This window comes from Mesoplodon bidens (assembly GCF_964165515.1).
Source record: "Mesoplodon bidens genome assembly, chromosome: 18".
NCBI classification, from domain to species: domain Eukaryota; kingdom Metazoa; phylum Chordata; class Mammalia; order Artiodactyla; family Ziphiidae; genus Mesoplodon; species Mesoplodon bidens.
The window spans coordinates 37,263,735-37,281,451 of record NC_138175.1 but is presented as its reverse complement, the minus strand read 5'-3'; the positions used below and the strand labels follow the sequence as shown (position 1 = coordinate 37,281,451).

The 17,717-nt window shown below is 36.8% G+C and overlaps 1 protein-coding gene across 2 annotated transcripts in view; it reads right to left on the bottom strand.

The window, feature by feature from the left end:
• Positions 1 to 17,717, bottom strand: part of ITFG1 (integrin alpha FG-GAP repeat containing 1) — a 252,668-nt gene that overhangs the window by 81,345 nt on the left and 153,606 nt on the right. For both annotated transcript variants that reach the window (XM_081215339.1, XM_081215340.1), the window contains exon 11: positions 547 to 697. In XM_081215339.1, the coding sequence (XP_081071465.1) occupies positions 547 to 697 (151 nt within the window). The remainder of the gene's footprint in view (positions 1 to 546; positions 698 to 17,717) is intronic.

Below are 17,717 nucleotides of genomic sequence, written 5' to 3'. Positions count from 1 at the left end.
TTAAAGAACAAAACAGCTTGGGAGATTCTATTTTCCCTCAACAATGCCCAGAAGCACTTGATAAACTGGCTTTTGACATTAGAAAGAAGAAAACCAGGGCCCTGAGCGCCTTTCCCAGGCCACCTGGCAACTGAAGACAGTCACAAGAATCTGTGGCAATAGATGCCAACTCTAGTTCACTAGGTTAAGAGAGAGTACATACTGACCCCATTCTTCTGTGATCTTGTGCAGGTTTAAGGGTCTGTTATATGTTGGCTGTTCTTTTCTCTACTCGTGCACATGCACAATTGCTGTGAGCATGATTCTCTAGTGGTTTAATCTAAACAAGCATAAAATTAGATAAAAGCATTTTCATATTTCACTGTACTGATCAGTCAGTGGTATCAATAAATGTGTTCCCTCTGTCATTTAACATTAAAAGGAGCTTTCTTTAATTAACTCATTTGCTTTCATAATCTCATCTACATTTTCTGGTCAAATAGGGTGAAAGTGAGATAAAGTGGACGGCAGTTAGATTCCAAACACACAGAAGAGCTCTGAACTCACATCTTCGTAAATATCAAAGAAGGTGGCAACCACTGCATCTCTGATTTGGTTTAGGTCCATCAGTTCCCAGTAGACTTTAAACATACGACGTGCCCCCTCACAGCTTGCATTATTACAAGGGACATTCTCCAGTAAAAAGGCCTGCTGATTGCTGTGAGACAAAGGTAATGGCATTTAGTTAATATAACATATCAATGCTGAGTAGCATCAGCTATGCTGTATTTACTAGAATCAAAGAGATGGTAAATGGTATACACTGAAGTAATGTGAAAAAAATCCCTACATCTTACTAATTATTGTCCTGAGTCATAAAAAACGTAAATTGTTGGCTATTGTTTTTCAGCCTTTGGCAAAAATCCTGAGGTTAGTCAGTTGTTGGCCTCTCTCTCCTCTTTTGTGATTTCCAAGTCCATCTCTCCGCCCTTCCTTGCTGCTCCACAGCCATCGACCCTGTGTTTCATTACTGAGTTCCTGGACACTGTCATCATCCCTTTAGATTTGTATAACTCCTTAGGTAAAAGTCTGAATTTTAAATAGAGATTCCTGACATCCCCAAGTCTTGTAAACCCAAAGCAGTAAATCTACAATGATACAATTTGAGCTTCCCAAAGAGACAGTAGGGTAGATTTTGCTGAGCACCTCTCAGATAAAAGATAGAAAAAAAAAAGTGTTGTACTTTGCATAGCTATGAAGTCCTCCCTTTTGAATCCTACTCTATAGGCAAAGTGGTGATGAGTTTAGATTTTGGAACCAGATTACCTGGATTCAAATTCTGGCTCTGTCATTTAGCAGTTATGTGACCTTAAACAAGTTATTTAACCTCCTGAAGACTCAGATCCTTATTTGTAAACTGAGTAACATGAGTACTTAAAAAATTGTTGTAAAAAAGAAATGAAATACTGCGTGCAAAATACTTAGAACATTCCTGTCATCCACTTAGATCTTAGTAAAAGTGTTTGTATTATCATCACTCTTATGTAGTGCAACACCATGCCACGTAAAAATAATTTCTTTAAATACAGAAGTAACTTTTGTAAATGGTGTGATTTGATGTAATGGCTCCTATTTATAGGCATTTTCTAATATTTGCATTCCTTCAGGTCCCTCTATTTTACATAGAAAAATAATAAGCTAAAAAGCTTAAATTTTATTACTGCTCAGTTTTCTCTAATAATTATTTTAAATAAAACTATAAAGACAGATTTCTTTTTTTCCATATGAAAATATTACTTTGGATATTACTTTAGGTCTGGGCAATTTGGAAAAGAAAAAAAAGTTCTATTATAAGAAAGGTAAATTTTTCAGTGTTCAATAGAGTAAGGAAACATATGCAAAATATTCAATTTCCTTGATGTACTTGATATATGATTAGCTTCACATTATTTTTCTAGATAAAAAATTCCAACACAAATAGTTTAAACTCCCAGATTATAACATTTACATGGAAAACTATGAGGTGGCTTTGATCAAGGCCTAACATATAATAGTGTTATTCCACTAGAAGGAATAATGATTTCTTCTTTGTCTCCTGTCTAATAACTGATTTTAAAATTCTAATTTGTAATACTTTTTCCAGGTAATTTACCCATCCTACCTTTGTAGCTAAACAATTTTACTAGATATTTCACAGAAATGAAGAACACTCTATTTTGTTGTTAGATTATAGTAAAACATGAGAACCAGTGATAAAGGTGGCCTTTCTTTTTTTTTTTGGCTATGCCATGCAGCTTGTGAGATCTTAGTTCCCTGACCAGGAATCAAACCTGGGCCCACGGCGGTGAAAGCACTGAGTCTTAACCACTGGACCGCCAGGGAATTCCCAAGGCAGCTCTCTATAATCTTTTATAACCAATGCATCACACTGGCAACGTTTTGAGTGATCATTTGCCACTGGTTTCCCTTTTCACAACAGGGATGAAAGGATTTCATTATAACTCTGGGCACAATTTCAAACACACAACATAAGCTACAACAAAAACTCTAACTGCAGTTGCATAATTTGTCATTTTAATTTTTGATATGAGTTTGTAAAGATGATAAATGCCATGCACCACGGTTTTTGTCTGAATGCTCACAAAACAGGTTGGTCTTATACTCTGGAACATGGGGTCTATAAAATTTCAGTTCTTTTAAACTCCACTGAGCCCTACAGGTAGAGCCCAACATCTTAACTATAGAAAAAAATTCCATTTAAGCCCAGGAAGAAAGAATTCTGATTTATTTGGTTTGGAAACCCTTGGGGAGAACAGTCTTGCTTCTTTTGAGTCAACTGCTCTATGTGTTTTTGGCAATTACAACTGATATAACTTTTAAAACTTTTTTTTTTTCAAAACTATTGCAAAAGTTATTATAAAATTCAAGTAATAGAGACATTTAAAAAGTTGAACTACTCCTTTCCAGGGAAAATCACTGTTAACAACTTGGTGTGCATCTTTCCAAACCTTCTTCTGGGAACATACAAATATTTAAGTACATATATCCTTCAAAAAAAAACAAACAAACCCAGTTGGGTTCTACTATACATATTATTCTGCAACTTTTTTCTTTCCACTCAATAACATAGCATACACATGGGGAAAAGGGATACAACCTGAATGAGGACTTCTGAAATCTATTTTGAAAACTCCCACCAGAGAAGTTGTACCAATTTATACCCCCGAGCAGCAGCCCATCAAACTGCCTGTTTCCCTACATGCTCATTCCTTTCAATGCTTACTCCATTATACAGCTATGCCATCATTCGTTTTAACACCCTGCTATTGATAATCAGGTTGTCTTCAATTGTTCCCTACACACACACACACACACACACACACACACACACACACACGTTATTTTTCCTTGAGAATTTGTATAAGGATTTCCAAATGAAGTCATCTGGTCAAAGGATATGTGTATTTTAAATGTGGATAGGTAAAGCTAAATGGCCTTCTTAAAAAATGTACCAATTTATACCTCTAGTAGTGTACAAGTATATCCTTCTTCATATCTTGCCAATATTAGTAACACTGCTTCTTATTTTTGTCAATTGGGTAGCTTAAAAATTACCTCATTCTCCTGAATCCATGAGAAAAGCTGAGTATTACTTTAATGTTTATTATCTATTGATATTTCTTCTAAGAATTGGCACTTAAAGTTTTTAAATTATTGGATTTTAGATCTCTGATTGTTAAGGACATTAGCCCCTGTTATTCTCATATTCTTATTTGCAAAATGAGTGTTAAAACAGTACAGCAATAGATACATAGATGTAGAGAACAAACTTATGGATACCAAGGTGGGGGGTGGGATGAACTGGGAGATTGGGATTGACATATATACACTACTATGTATAAAACAGATAACTAATGAGAATCTACTATATAGCCCAGGGAACTCTACTCAATGCTCTGTGGTGACCTAAATGGGAAGGAAATCAAAAGAAGAGGGGATATATGTATATGTATAACTGATTCACTTTTGCTGTACAGCAGAAACTGACACAACATTGTAAAGCAACTATACTCCAATAAAAATTTTTAAAAAACCCAACAGTACATTACCTCAAATGGCTGTTGTAAGGATTAAATGAGAAAATACATGGTAAATGGTTTAATATAGTGCCCAGTACATAGCACAACACACTTGCAATATCTGCTGTTATTATTATATGTGCTGTTATTATTACTCTGATATGTTATAAACATTTCACCCCAGCCTTTTATTGTTTTTAAAATGTATGGTTTCTTTCACTAAAAGGTTAATAATACTTATATACTCATTTATGTCAATATTTTTCTCCTGCTCTATAAGAAATGTTAAAGTCCATCAGGCAGATGGAAATAACACCAGATGAGTATCTGCACTTACACAAAGGAATGAAGAGCAGTGAAAATGTGAAATACGTAGGCAAACAGAAAAGATTTTCTTGTTATTTAAATCTTTAAAGATAACTGATAATTAAACAACACAGCATGGTGTTAATGACATAAGCAGATGTAAAATGTAAGGTTTCCTCAAAAAACTAAAATTTGAACTACCATATAATACAGCAATCCCACTTCTGGGTACATATTGAAAAGAAATGAAACCAACATCTCAAAGAGATATCTGAACTCTCATGTTTGTTGCAGCAATATTCACAATAGTCAAGATACGGAAACAATCTAAGTGTCCATCAATGGGTGAATGAATAAAGAAAATGTGATATATACATACACTGGAATATTCAGCCTTAAATAAAGAAGAAAATCCTACCATTTGTGTCACCATGAATGAACCTAGAGGACATTATGCTAAGTGAAGTAAATCAGAAACAGAAAGACAAATACTGTATGATATCGCTTGTATGTGGAATATAAAAACATTGAACTTATAGAAATTCAGACATGCCGAAGAGGCAAGAGACCATTGTTTCAGGGTGTGTGAGGAGAGGGGATTCCTTCCCTGTGTGCCCACAGAAGGCAGGGCACTGCTTAAGTGAGCTCCAGAGATGGGCACAAGCTGTGGCTATTGGCTCGGACCCCAGAGATTGGCATGAAATGCTAACACTGCTGCTGCCGCCACCAAGTATCCTGTATGCAAGCACAGGTCACTATCCACCGCCCCCCACCAGGAGCCTGTGCAGCCTGCCACTGTCAGGGTCCCGTGATCCAGGGACAACGTCCCCAGGAGAACACAGGTGCATCTCAGGCTGTTACAACATCACGGTGGCCTCTGCAGCCACAGGCTCGCCCTGCATTCCAATTATGACTACTGTACCCCTCCCTCTCCCCGGACTGAGTGAGCAAGAGGGACCTAATCAGCCGCTGCTTTAACTCCCTCCTGTCTGGGTGGGGAACAAATGCCTGAGAGTACCTACATGCAGAGGTGGGGCCCAAATCAAAGCTGAACCCCAGGAGCTGTGCGAACAAAGAAGGGAAAGGGAAATTTCGCCGTGCAGCCTCAGGAGCAGTGGATTACACCTCCACAGTCAACTTGATGTACCCTGCATTGGTGGAATACCTGAATAGACAACGAATCATCCTAAAATTGAGGCGGTAGACTTTGGGAGCAACTGTACACTTGGGGTTTGCTGTCTGAGGCTGATTTGTTTCTGATTTTTATGTTTATCTTAGTTTACTTTTTAGTGCTTGTTATCATTGGTGTATTTGTTTATGGGTTTGGTTGCTCTCTATTTTAGTATTTTTTTTATTTTAATAATTTAAAAAAGTTTTAAATTTTTTCTTTTCTTCTCCCCTTTCTTCTCAGCCATGTGGCTGAAAGAGTCTTGGTGCTCCGGCCTGGTGTCAGACCTGAGCCTCTGAGGTGGGACAGCTGAGTTCAGGACACTGGATCACTAGAGACCTCCCGGCCCCATGTAATATCAGCAAGAGTTCTCCCAGAGATCTCCATCTCAACGCTAACACCCAGCTCCACCCAACGGCCAGCAAGTTCCAGTGCTGGATGCCCCATGCGAAACAACAAGCAAGACAGGAACACAACCCCACTCATTAGTAGAGAGGCTGCCTAAAATCATACTAAGTTCACAGATATTCCCAAACACACCACCAGACGTGGCCCTGACCATGAGAAAGACAAGACCCAGCCCCACCCACCAGAACACAGGCACCAGTCCCCTCCACGAGGAAGCCTACACAAGCCACTGAACCAAGCTCACCTACTAGGGACAGACATCAAAAACAACGGGAACTACAAACCTGCAGCCTGTGAAAATGAGACCCCAAACACAGTAAGTTAAACAAAATGAGACAACAGAGAAATATGCAGATGAAGAAGCAAGGTAAGAATCCACCAGACCAAACAAATGAAGAGGAAATAGGCAGTCTACCTGAAAATGAATTCAGAGTAATGACAGTAAAGATGATCCAAAATCTTGGAAATAGAATGGAGAAAATAAAACAAACATTTAACTAGGACCGAGAAGAACTAAAGAGCAAACAAACAGTGATGAACAACACAATACATGAAATTAGAAACTCTCTAGAAGGAATCAATAGCAGAATAACTGAGGAAGAAGAATGGATAAGTGACCTGGAAGATAAAATAGTGGAAATAACTACCACAGAGCAGAATAAAGAAAAAAGAATGAAAAGAATTGAGGACAGTCTCAGAGACCTTGGGGACAACATTAAACACACCAACGTTCTAATGATAGAAGTCCCAGAAGAAGAAAAGAAAAAGGGTCTGAGAAAATAGTTGAAGAGATTATAGTTGAAAACTCCCCTAACATGGGAAAGGAAAGAGTCAAGTCCAGGAAACACAGAGAGTCCCATACAGCATAAATCGAAAGAGAAACATGCCAAGACATATATTAATCAAAGTATCAAATAGTAAATACAAAGAAAAAATATTAAAAGCAGCAAGGGAAAAGCAACACATAACATACAAGGGAATCTCCATAAGGTTAACAGCTGACCATTCAGCAGAAACTCTGCAAGCCAGAAGGGAGTGGCAGGACACATTTAAAGTGATGAAGGAGAAAAACCTACAACCAAGATTACTCTACCCAGCAAGGGACTCATTCAGATTCAATGGAGAAATTAAAATGTTTACAGACAAGAAAAGGTTAAGAGAATTCAGCACCACCAAACCAGCTTTACAACAAATGCTAAAGGAACTGCTCTAGGCAAGAAACACAAGAGAAGGAAAAGACCTAAAATAACAAATCCAAAACAATTAAGAAAATGGTAATAGGAACATACATATCAATAACTACCTCAAATATAAATGGATTACATGCTTCAACCAAAAGACACAGACTGGCTGAATGGATACAAAAAGACCTGTATATATGCTGTCTACAAGAGACCCACTTCAGACCTAGGGACACATACAGACTGAAAGCAAGGGGATGGAAAAAGATATTCCATGCAAATGGAAATCAAAAGAAAGCCGGAGTAGCAATACTCATATCAGATAAAATAGACTTTAAAATAAAGAATGTTACAAGAGACAAGGAAGAACACTACATAATGATCAAGGGATCCATCCAAGAAGAAGATATAACAATTGTAAATATTTCTGCACCCAACACAGGAGCACCTCAATACATAAGGAGAATGCTAACAGCCATAAAAGGGGAAATCGACAGCAACACAATCATAGTAGGGGATTTTAACACCCCACTTTCACCAATGGACAGATCATCCAAAATGAAAGTAAATAAGGAAACACAAGCTTTAAGTGATACATTAAACAAGATGGACTTAATTGATATTTATAGGACATTCCATCCAAAAACAACAGAATATACTTTCTTCTCAAGTGCTCATGGAACATTCTCCAGGATAGATCATATCTTGGGTCACAAATCAAGCCTTGGTAAATTTAAGAAAATTGAAATTGTATCAAGTATCTTTTCCGACCACAATGCTATGAGACTAGATATCAATTACAGGAAAAAATGTGTAAAAAATACAAACACATGGAGCTAAACAATACACTACTAAATGACCAAGAGATCACTGAAAGAATCAAAGAGGAAATCAAAAAATACCTAGAAATGAATGACGATGAAAACACGATGACCCAAAACCTATGGGATGCAGCAAAAGAAGTTCTAAGACAGAAGTTTATAGTAATACAATCCTTCCTCAAGAAACAAGAAAAATGTCAAATAAACAACCTAACCTTACACCTAAAGCAATCAGAGAAAGAAGAATTAAAAAACCCCTCAAAGTTAGCAGAAGCAAAGAAATCATAAAGATGAGATTAGAAATAAAGGAAAAAGAAATGAAGAAAACAATAGCAAAGATCAATAAGACTAAAAGCTGGTTCTTTGATTAGATAAATAAAATTGATAAAACATTAGCCAGACTCATTAAGAAAAAAAGGGAGAAGACTGAAATCAACAGAATTAGAAATGAAAAAGAAGTAACAACTGACACTATAGAAATACAAAGGATCATGAGAAATTACTACTAGCAACTATATGCCAATAAAATGGACAACCTGGAAGCAATGGACACATTCTTAGAAAAGCACAACCTTCTGAGACTGAACCAGGAAGAAAAATGTAAACAGACCAATCACAAGCACTGAAATTGAAAATGTGATTAAAAACGTTCCAACAAACAGAAGCCCAGGACCAGATGGCTTCACAGGCGAATTCTATCAAACATTTAGAGAAGAGCTAACACCTCTCCTTTTCAAACTTTTCCAAAATATAAAAGAGGGAGGAACACTCCCAAACTCATTCTATGAGGCCACCATCACCCTGCTACCAAAATCAGACAAAGATGTCACAAAGAAAGAAAACTACAGGCCAATATCACTGATGAATATAGATGCAAAAATCCTCAACACAATACTAGCAAACAGAATCCCACAGCACATTAAAAGGATCATACACCATGATCAGTTGGGGTTTATCCCAGGAATGCAAGGATTCTTCAACATATGCAAATCAATCAATGTGATACACCATATTAACAAACTGAAGGATAAAAACCATATGACCATCTCAGTAGATGTAGAAAAAGCTTTTGACAAAATTCAACAGCAATTTTTGATAAAACCTCTCCAGAAAGTAGGCATAGAGGGAACCTACCTCAACATAATAAAGGCCATATATGACAAACCCAGAGCAAACATCAGTCTTAATGATGAAAAACTGAAAGTATTTCCTCTAAGATCAGGAACAAGACAAGGTTGCCCACTCTCACCACTATTATTCAACATAGTTTTGGAAGTCTTAGCCATAGCAATCAGCAAAGAAAAAGAAATAAAAGGAATCCAAATCGGAAAAGAAGAAGTAAAACTGTCACTCTTTGCAGATGACATGATACTATACATACAGAATCCTAAAGAAGCTACCAGAAAACTACTAGAGCTAATCAATGAATTTGGTAAAGCAGCAGGATACAAAATTAATGCACAGATATCTACTGCATTCCTACACAGTAATGACAAAAATTTGAAAGAGAAATTAAGGAAACACTGCAATTTACCATTGCCACAAAAAGAATAAAATATCTAGGAATAAACCTACCTAAGGAGACAAAAGACCTGTGTGCAGAAAACTATAAGACACTGATGAAAGAAATTAAAGATGATACAAACAGCTGGAGAGATATACCATGTTCTTGGATTGGAAGAAACAATATTGTGAAAATGACTATACTACCCAAAGCAATCTACAGATTCAGTGCAATCCTTATCAAACTACCAATGGCATTTTCCACAGAACTAGAGCAAAAAATTTCACAATTTGTATGGAAACACAAAAGACCCCCAATAGCCAAAGCAATCTTGAGAAAGGAAAATGGAGTTGGGGGAATCAGGCTCCCTGACTTCTGAGTATACTACAAAGGTAACGTAATCAAGAAAGTATGGTATCGCACAAAAACAGAAATACAGAGCAATGAAACAGGATAGAAAGCCCAGAGATAAACCCACACACATACGGTCACTTTATCTTTGATAAAGGAGGCAAGAATATACAATGGAGAAAAGACAGCCTGTTCAGTAAGTGGTGCTGGGAAAACTCGACAGCTACATGGAAAAGAATGAAATTATAAGACTCCCTAACACCATACACAAAAATAAACTCAAAATGGATTAAAGACTTACATGTAAGGCCAGACACTATAAAACTCTTAGAGGAAAACATAGGCAGAACATTCTATGACATAAATCACAGCAAGATCCTTTTTGACCCACCTCATAGAGAAATGGAAATAAAAACAAAAATAAACAAATGGGACCTAATGAAACTTGAAAGCTTCTGCACAGCAAAGGAAACCATAAACAAGATGAAAAGACAACCCTCAGAATGGGAGAAAATATTTGCCAACAAACCAACTGACAAAGGATTAGTCTCCAAAATATACAAGGAGCTCATGCAGCTCAGTATCAAAAAAAACAAACAACCCAATTCAAAAATAGGTAGGAGACCTAAACAGACATTTCTCCAAAGAAGATATACAGATTGCCAACAAATACATGAAAGGATGATCAATATCATCACTAATCATTAGAGAAATGCAAATCAAAACTACAATGAGGTATCACCTCATACTGGTCAGAATGGCCATCATCAAAAAAATCCACCAAAAAAATCCACAAACAATAAATGCTGGAGAGGGTGTGTAGAAAAGGGAACCCTCTTGCACTGTTGGTGGGAATGTAAATTGATACAGCCACTATGGAGAACAGTATGAAGGTTCCTTAAAAAACTAAAAACAGGACTACCGTATGACTCAGCAATCCCACTACTGGGCATATACCCTGAGAAAACCATAATCCAAAAAGAGACATGTACCACAATGTTCAGTGTAGCACAGGGAAATGACAAAATACTTTGAACTGAATGAAAATAAAGATACAGCATATCAAGATTTGCAGTATGTCACTAAAGCAGTATTTAGATGGAAATTTATAGCACTAAACACTTTATTAGAAAAGAGGAAAGATCTCAAATCAATGATCTCACTTTCTTCCTTAAGAAACTGAAGTATAAGCGGAAATAAAATTTAAAATAAGCAGAAGAAATGAAATAATATCATAGAGGAAAGCAAAGAAGTAGAAAACAGGAAAACAATAGAGAAAAATCAATGAAACCAAAAGCCAGTTCTTCAGGAAGAACAATTTTAAAACTGATAAACTTCCAATGAGAATGGCCATTTAAAAAAACTAAAAAGTGAGAAGATACAAAGTACAAATAACAGGAATGAGACAGGTAACAGCACAACAGATTTTACTGATATTAAAAGGATAATAAAGTAATGTTATAAAAATTTTTGTGCCAATATAATTGACAGGTTAGATGAAATGAACAAAATCCTTGGAAGTCAAAAATGATCAAAGCTCATTCATAAGATAAAGAAAGAAATTCAAATTGCAGTTTTAGGCCTTCTGCAAACCCCAGGTCCAGATGGCTTCACTGATGAATTCTACCAAATTTTTACAGGATATATAATACCCATTCTACAGAAACTCTTTAGAAAATTGTTGAGAGAGACATGCCTCCCAACTCATCTAAGAAGCCACATTACACATCAAATTAGACAAAGATATTATAAGAAAACTACAGACCAATATTCTTCACGAACACAGATGCGAAAATTTTTAACAACACTCTAGAAAATCAAATCCAACAGTAGAGTCAGATCTTGCTTTGCATGGTACAGTGTTCACTCAAACTCATACATATCTTGCTTCATGATAACCAGAGAACCATGCAAAGATACGACATGATTCTGATATGGACATGTTTCAGTGAACTAAGTACCTTGAAAATTGAAGACTACAGATAGAATAAAAAGATAAAAAATCATGATCAACTTGGGTTTATTGCAGGAATGCAAAGTTGCTTTAATATTTTAAAATAAATCAGTTCAATTCACTAGATTAATAAATTCAAAAAGGAACACCATATGATCATCTCAATAAAGGCAGAAAAATATTTGACAAAATCCAATATCCATTCCTGATCCAAAATTGTAGCAAACTAGGAATAGAAGGAACTTTCTCAACATTATACAGGGTGTCCACAGAAAACGTACACTGAACATCATACTAATACTGAAAGACTGAATGTTGTCTTCCTAAGATCACTGTTCCTCCAAGACAATGATGTCTGCTCTCACCATATCCATTCAACATTGAATTACAGGTTGTAGCCATTGTAAATGGCAAAACAAAACAAAACAAAACAAAACAAAGAAAAGGGAACAAGATTGGAAAGGAAGAAGAAAAACAGTCTTTATTCATAAATTATCTGACCACCTATTTAGAAAATCCTATAATATCTATTAAAAAACCTAGTAGAACTAATAAGTACATAGAGCTAGGTGGCAGAATACAAGATCAATATACAAAAGTCAGTTGTATTTCTGTATGCTAGCAAACAACAATCAGGAGTTTCAATAAAAATGTACAAGTGACAAAAGCAATAAAAAATGTAATACTTGCATACTGACAAAAGATGAACAAGACCTGTACACTGAAAGCTGTTACACACTCCTGAGAAAATTAAAGACCTAAATAAAATAAAAGGACACACACACATCCACACATACAGTGGTCATGGGCAGAAGACTCGATATTGGGCAGAAGATTCGATATTGTTAATATGTCAGTTATCTCCATATTGACTTACAGATTCAATGTAATATCAATCAAAATCTCAGGAGACTTTTTTTTTTTTTTTCCAGAAATTGATGAACTGATCCTAAAATTCACAGAAAATGTCAAGGACCTAGAATGGCCAAAATGATGTTGGTAGAGAAGAATAAAGTTTAAGGATTTACATTACCTGAATTCACTATTCATTGTAAACCAACAGTAATTAAAGCATGTGGTACTGCTGCGAAGATGGACAGTAGATCATTGGAACAGAATAGAGTGAAGAAATATACTCACCAACACACATATGGTTAATTGATTTTCAGCAAAGATCAAAGGCAATTACGTGGAAAGAAGATGTCTTTTCAACAAATGGTGCTGGAACAATTTACCAAAAAGTGAACTTGGATCCATATCTTGCATCATATAGAATAATTAACTCAAAATGGATCAAAGACCTACAAGTAAAATGTAGAACTATAAAAATTTGAGGGGAAAGCATAGGAGGCAATCTTTGTGACTGAATTAGGTGAAAATTTCTTAGATGTGACACTAAAAATCATAATCCATTAAAGAAAAAATCAATAAATTGGACTTTTTCAAAATTAAGCACTTCTGCCCTTTGAAAGACAGTGTTCACAGAATGAAAAGACAAGCCAGAGATGAGAGGAAATATTTGTAATAAGAGGATTTGTATATAAAGAACTTCCAAAATGCAATCATAAAAAACAAATATCCCAAATAATATGTGGGCAACAGACTTTGACAGGTATATGTATATGTCAAAACTTGTCAATGTACACACTTTAAATATGTGAAGTTTACTATCTGTCAATCAAGGCTCAATAAAGCCATTAAAAATATATGGTACTCCTTCATGAGAAAACACTAGAAACACAAGCAATAAAAGAAAATATAAGCTTGACACTGTCAAGACGAAAACATTTGTGGTTCAACGGACACCATCAAGAAAATGAAAAGACAACCCACAGAATGGGAGAAAATTTTCTAAATCATGTATCTGACAAGAGCCTTGTATCTAGGATATATAAAGAGTTATTATAACTCAACAATAAAAAGAAAAATAACTCAATTTTAAAAAGGGGGGCTTCCCTGGTGGTGCAGTGGTTGAGAGTCCGCCTGCCGATGCGGGGGACATGGGTTCGTGCCCCGGTCCAGGAGGATCCCACATGCCACGGAACAGCTGGGCCCGTGAGCCATGGCCACTGAGCCTGCACGTCCGGAGCCTGTGCTCCGCAGCGGGAGAGGCCACAGCAGTGAGAGGCCCATGTACCGCAAAAAAAAAAAAAAAAAAAAAAAAAGGGGGCAAAGGGGGCTTCCCTGGTGGTCCAGTGGTTAAGATCCCTGGTGGTCCAATGGTTAAGAATCTGTCTTGCAATGCAGGGGACGCAGGTTCGATCTCTGGTTGGGGAACTAAGATCCCACATGCCAAGGGGCAACTAAGCCCATGTGCCGCAACTACAGAGCCCACGTGCTACAACTAGAGAGAAGCCCGTGCACTGCAATGAAGTGAAAAGCCCATGTGCTGCAACTAAAACTATTTATAACAATTTATAAATAAATAAATGTTAAAAATAAAATGGGCAAAGGATCAAAATGGACAACTATCCAAGCAAGATACACAAATGGCCATTAAGCACAGAAAAAGCTCAACATCATGAGTCATCAGGAAACTGCAAACCACAATGAGATAACACTTTACACCTATTAGGATGGCAACAATAAAAAAGACAGGTAATAGCAAATACTGGTGAGTTTATGCAAAAATTGGAACTCTCATACATAGCTGATGGTAATATAAAATAGTGTAGATGCTTTCACAAATAATCTGGTAGTTCCTCAAATGGTTCAACAAAGAGTTCCATTTCTAAGTATATTCCACTTCTAGGTATATTTCAAGAGAAACGAAAACATGTCCACAGAAAAATCTGTATATGAATGTTCATAGGTCTGTTATTCATAATAGCCGAAAAAGTAGAAACAACCCAAATATATACCAACTGAACTAAATGAAACGTGGTGTATCCATACAATGGAATATTATTCAACAACAAAAAGAAATGAAGTACTGATACATGCTACCACATGGATGAACACTGAAAACATTATGCTAAGTCAAACAAGTCAGTCATAGATTACCATGTATTGTATGATTGCATTAATATGAAATGTTAGGAATAGGCAAAACTGATAGAAAATGAGTCGTTTCTTAGGGATGGTGAGATTGGAGTGATGGCTTAAGGCAGGTGTGCTTATTTTTAGGGTAAAGAAATGTTGCAAAGGTGATTGTGGTAATGGATGCACAACTCCGTGAATATACTAAAAGCCACTGAATTGTATATAGTAAGTGGGTGAATTGTATGGCAAGTGAATTATACCTCAGTAAAGCTGTTAAAAAAAATAGGGAATTCCCTGGTGGTCCAGTGATTAGGACTCCACGCTTCCACTGCAGGGAGCACGGGTTCGATCCCTGGTCAGGGAACTAAGATCCCACATGCTGCGTGGCAAGGCCAAAAAAAAAAAGTACAATTCTATGGTTTTGACACTTGTCTTCTCCATTTCACACAATGTGTGCAGAAAATTTTAACCCACAGAAAATACCTGTGGGAAATGTTTAAGTGACATAACAGGTAAAACGCATATATCAGATGCCACTTCTCTGAATAGGCCAATATTTACACATCTAGTGTGCAGCCTTTTGAGGCTGGTTTTCATTTCTCTTCAAGGCTATAAAATCGTTGTTATTTCTTGATAAGCTACCACGTGACAAAGTTCGGGGTATTTTAAATTGTTATTGTTAATACTCTATGTGCATCTGTCTTATTTCTCATTAAAAAAGGAAGGTAGGGCTTCCCTGGTGGCGCAGTGGTTGAGAGTCCGCCTGCCGATGCAGGGGACACGGGTTCGTGCCCCTATCCCGGAAGATCCCACATGCCGCGCAGCGGCTGGGCCCGCGAGCCATGGCCGCGGAGCCTGTGTGTCCGGAGCCTGTGCTCCGCAACGGGAGAGGCCACAGCAGTGAGAGGCCCGCATACAGCAAAAAAAAAAAAAAAAAAAAAAAAAAAAAGGAAGGTAGCTGATGGATCATTTAACTTTAAGTTTGATTTTCTCCCTGGCTGCTCTTAGAGCTTGTGGGTTCAGTTTAGTCATTTCTATCTAGTGAGTTCTGCTCTTCTAGATTGTCCTTAACTCTCTTCCTCTTAATTCCCCAATTTCATTATCAGCCTAGGCTCACATGGAAGGAAAAGAGCTTCAATTTGGGGATATATCTTTCTGTGTAAACCTTAAGAAAGGCAGTTTTACACACAGAAGAAAAACAAATTAAGAAGAAACACAAATAAGCCCATTAGGAATTCTCTAAAAAAATGAAACAATTGTTTTTGAGTTGTTGCTCTGAAATCCATGCTGCCCAGCTATTGGTAAATGTAGAATTCTCAGCTAAGTTTATATATATAACTTCCACTTTGAAATTACTAAAATTATTCAAGTGTTCCTGTAATACAGACTACTGACAATTAGAAATATTCAAAAGAGATGATAAACTTGATGTCCAGAATAAAGTTCACTTGAGCTCTGGGCAAAAGCAATACCTTTATTCCCCAGATAGCAGCTAGGCTAGGAGAGTCAGTGGGCAGAAGGTAAATGTTTCTTGAATGAAGAGAGGAAACAAGCATCTTTTGTAGAGCAATGCCAATTGAAAGGCAAAACTTAATAGGATGAAAGACTGAATGCTAACCTCCTGTCAAATAAGTGGTGAGAAGAGATTTTGCAATGTTTTAATTTATCTTTATTTGAAGGCATTCCTTATATTAGTTAATTTGGCGGCCACTGCAACATTTTTTCTATGTATTATAATATTTGTTTTAAATTATGTAAAATGAAATATAATGGTCATTTTGTTAGTTGGGTAATGGTATAAACAGAATATTGAGACTTTCAGAGTGAGAAATTCATGGACACACTGCAACTTATGAAGTATACACACAGAGGAAACAAAGATTGGTTAGGAAATTATACTAATTCTTGTTTAGTTGTGAATACTGTAGAATGCAATGACGAGTTGGATGAGGGGAAAGGGAGAGATGAAACGAAAGAGAAAGGGAAATGAAAGATGACTTCCACATTTCTGGTTTGAATGATGAGGTGAATGATAGTACCACCACCTGAGATAAACAGAAAACTAAGAACGGTTTTAGGGGAGAGAAGATAGTTTCAGGTTTGTGGTGCCTTTGGTAGAGCATTCAGGGTAAGATCCATCAGGCAGTTATACACACAAGTGTGAGGCCCAGATACAGGGATTTAAAAGTCCTAAGCTTCTAAATCGTAATTAAAATAGCCAAAGTAGATGAAGAACATGCAGAGAACCAAGGGCTGAGAATGGAACCCTCAGAAATACCAGTATTTAAGAGGTCAAGGTGAGAAGAGTTTTCTGAAGAGATGGTATAGGAACAATGAGAGAGAATATAGAGAGAACCAGAAAAGTTTACGAGTAAGTTATCAACAGCCCAATGTAGACAAAAATCTGGTGACATAAGGCTGTGAAGAATCCACTGGATTTATCAATTAGAAGCCACTGGGATTGAATGAGAGGTTTAGTAGAGTGGAATGGCCTGAAGCCAGACTGTGGCAAGGTGAGTTTGAGGTCATAAAGTAGAGAAAGCTGTCTAGAGTCACAAAAACATTTTTAAGTCTGGGGAGACTTGCGCATATTTAAATAAAGATTGGGAGGAAAAGAGGGTGGAATGAGACGATTCTGAAGGCAAAGGGGGGATAACTGATGCAGTAAGATCCAGAGGATATAGGCAGAATTGAAAGGGAGGGGTTACCAAGTAAAAAAATCAATGAGGAGACTGTTAAAACAATAATTCGGGCTAAGCAGAAAGTGTCTTGCCACTAGGGAGGAGGCAGTGATGACGGAAAAGAAAAGAAGTCTGAAAATCACATTATGAAAGAGGATCGTATCTGCTTTGTGGAGGAGTCAAAGGTAATTTAACTTTTCTAGGCTAAAATGATTGGGGCCATGATGATATCTTTGTAGTAAACAGGGAAATTATGAGGAAGAGTTGGAATTGAAGAGACAGGGAGGTGTGATTGTTTGGTTT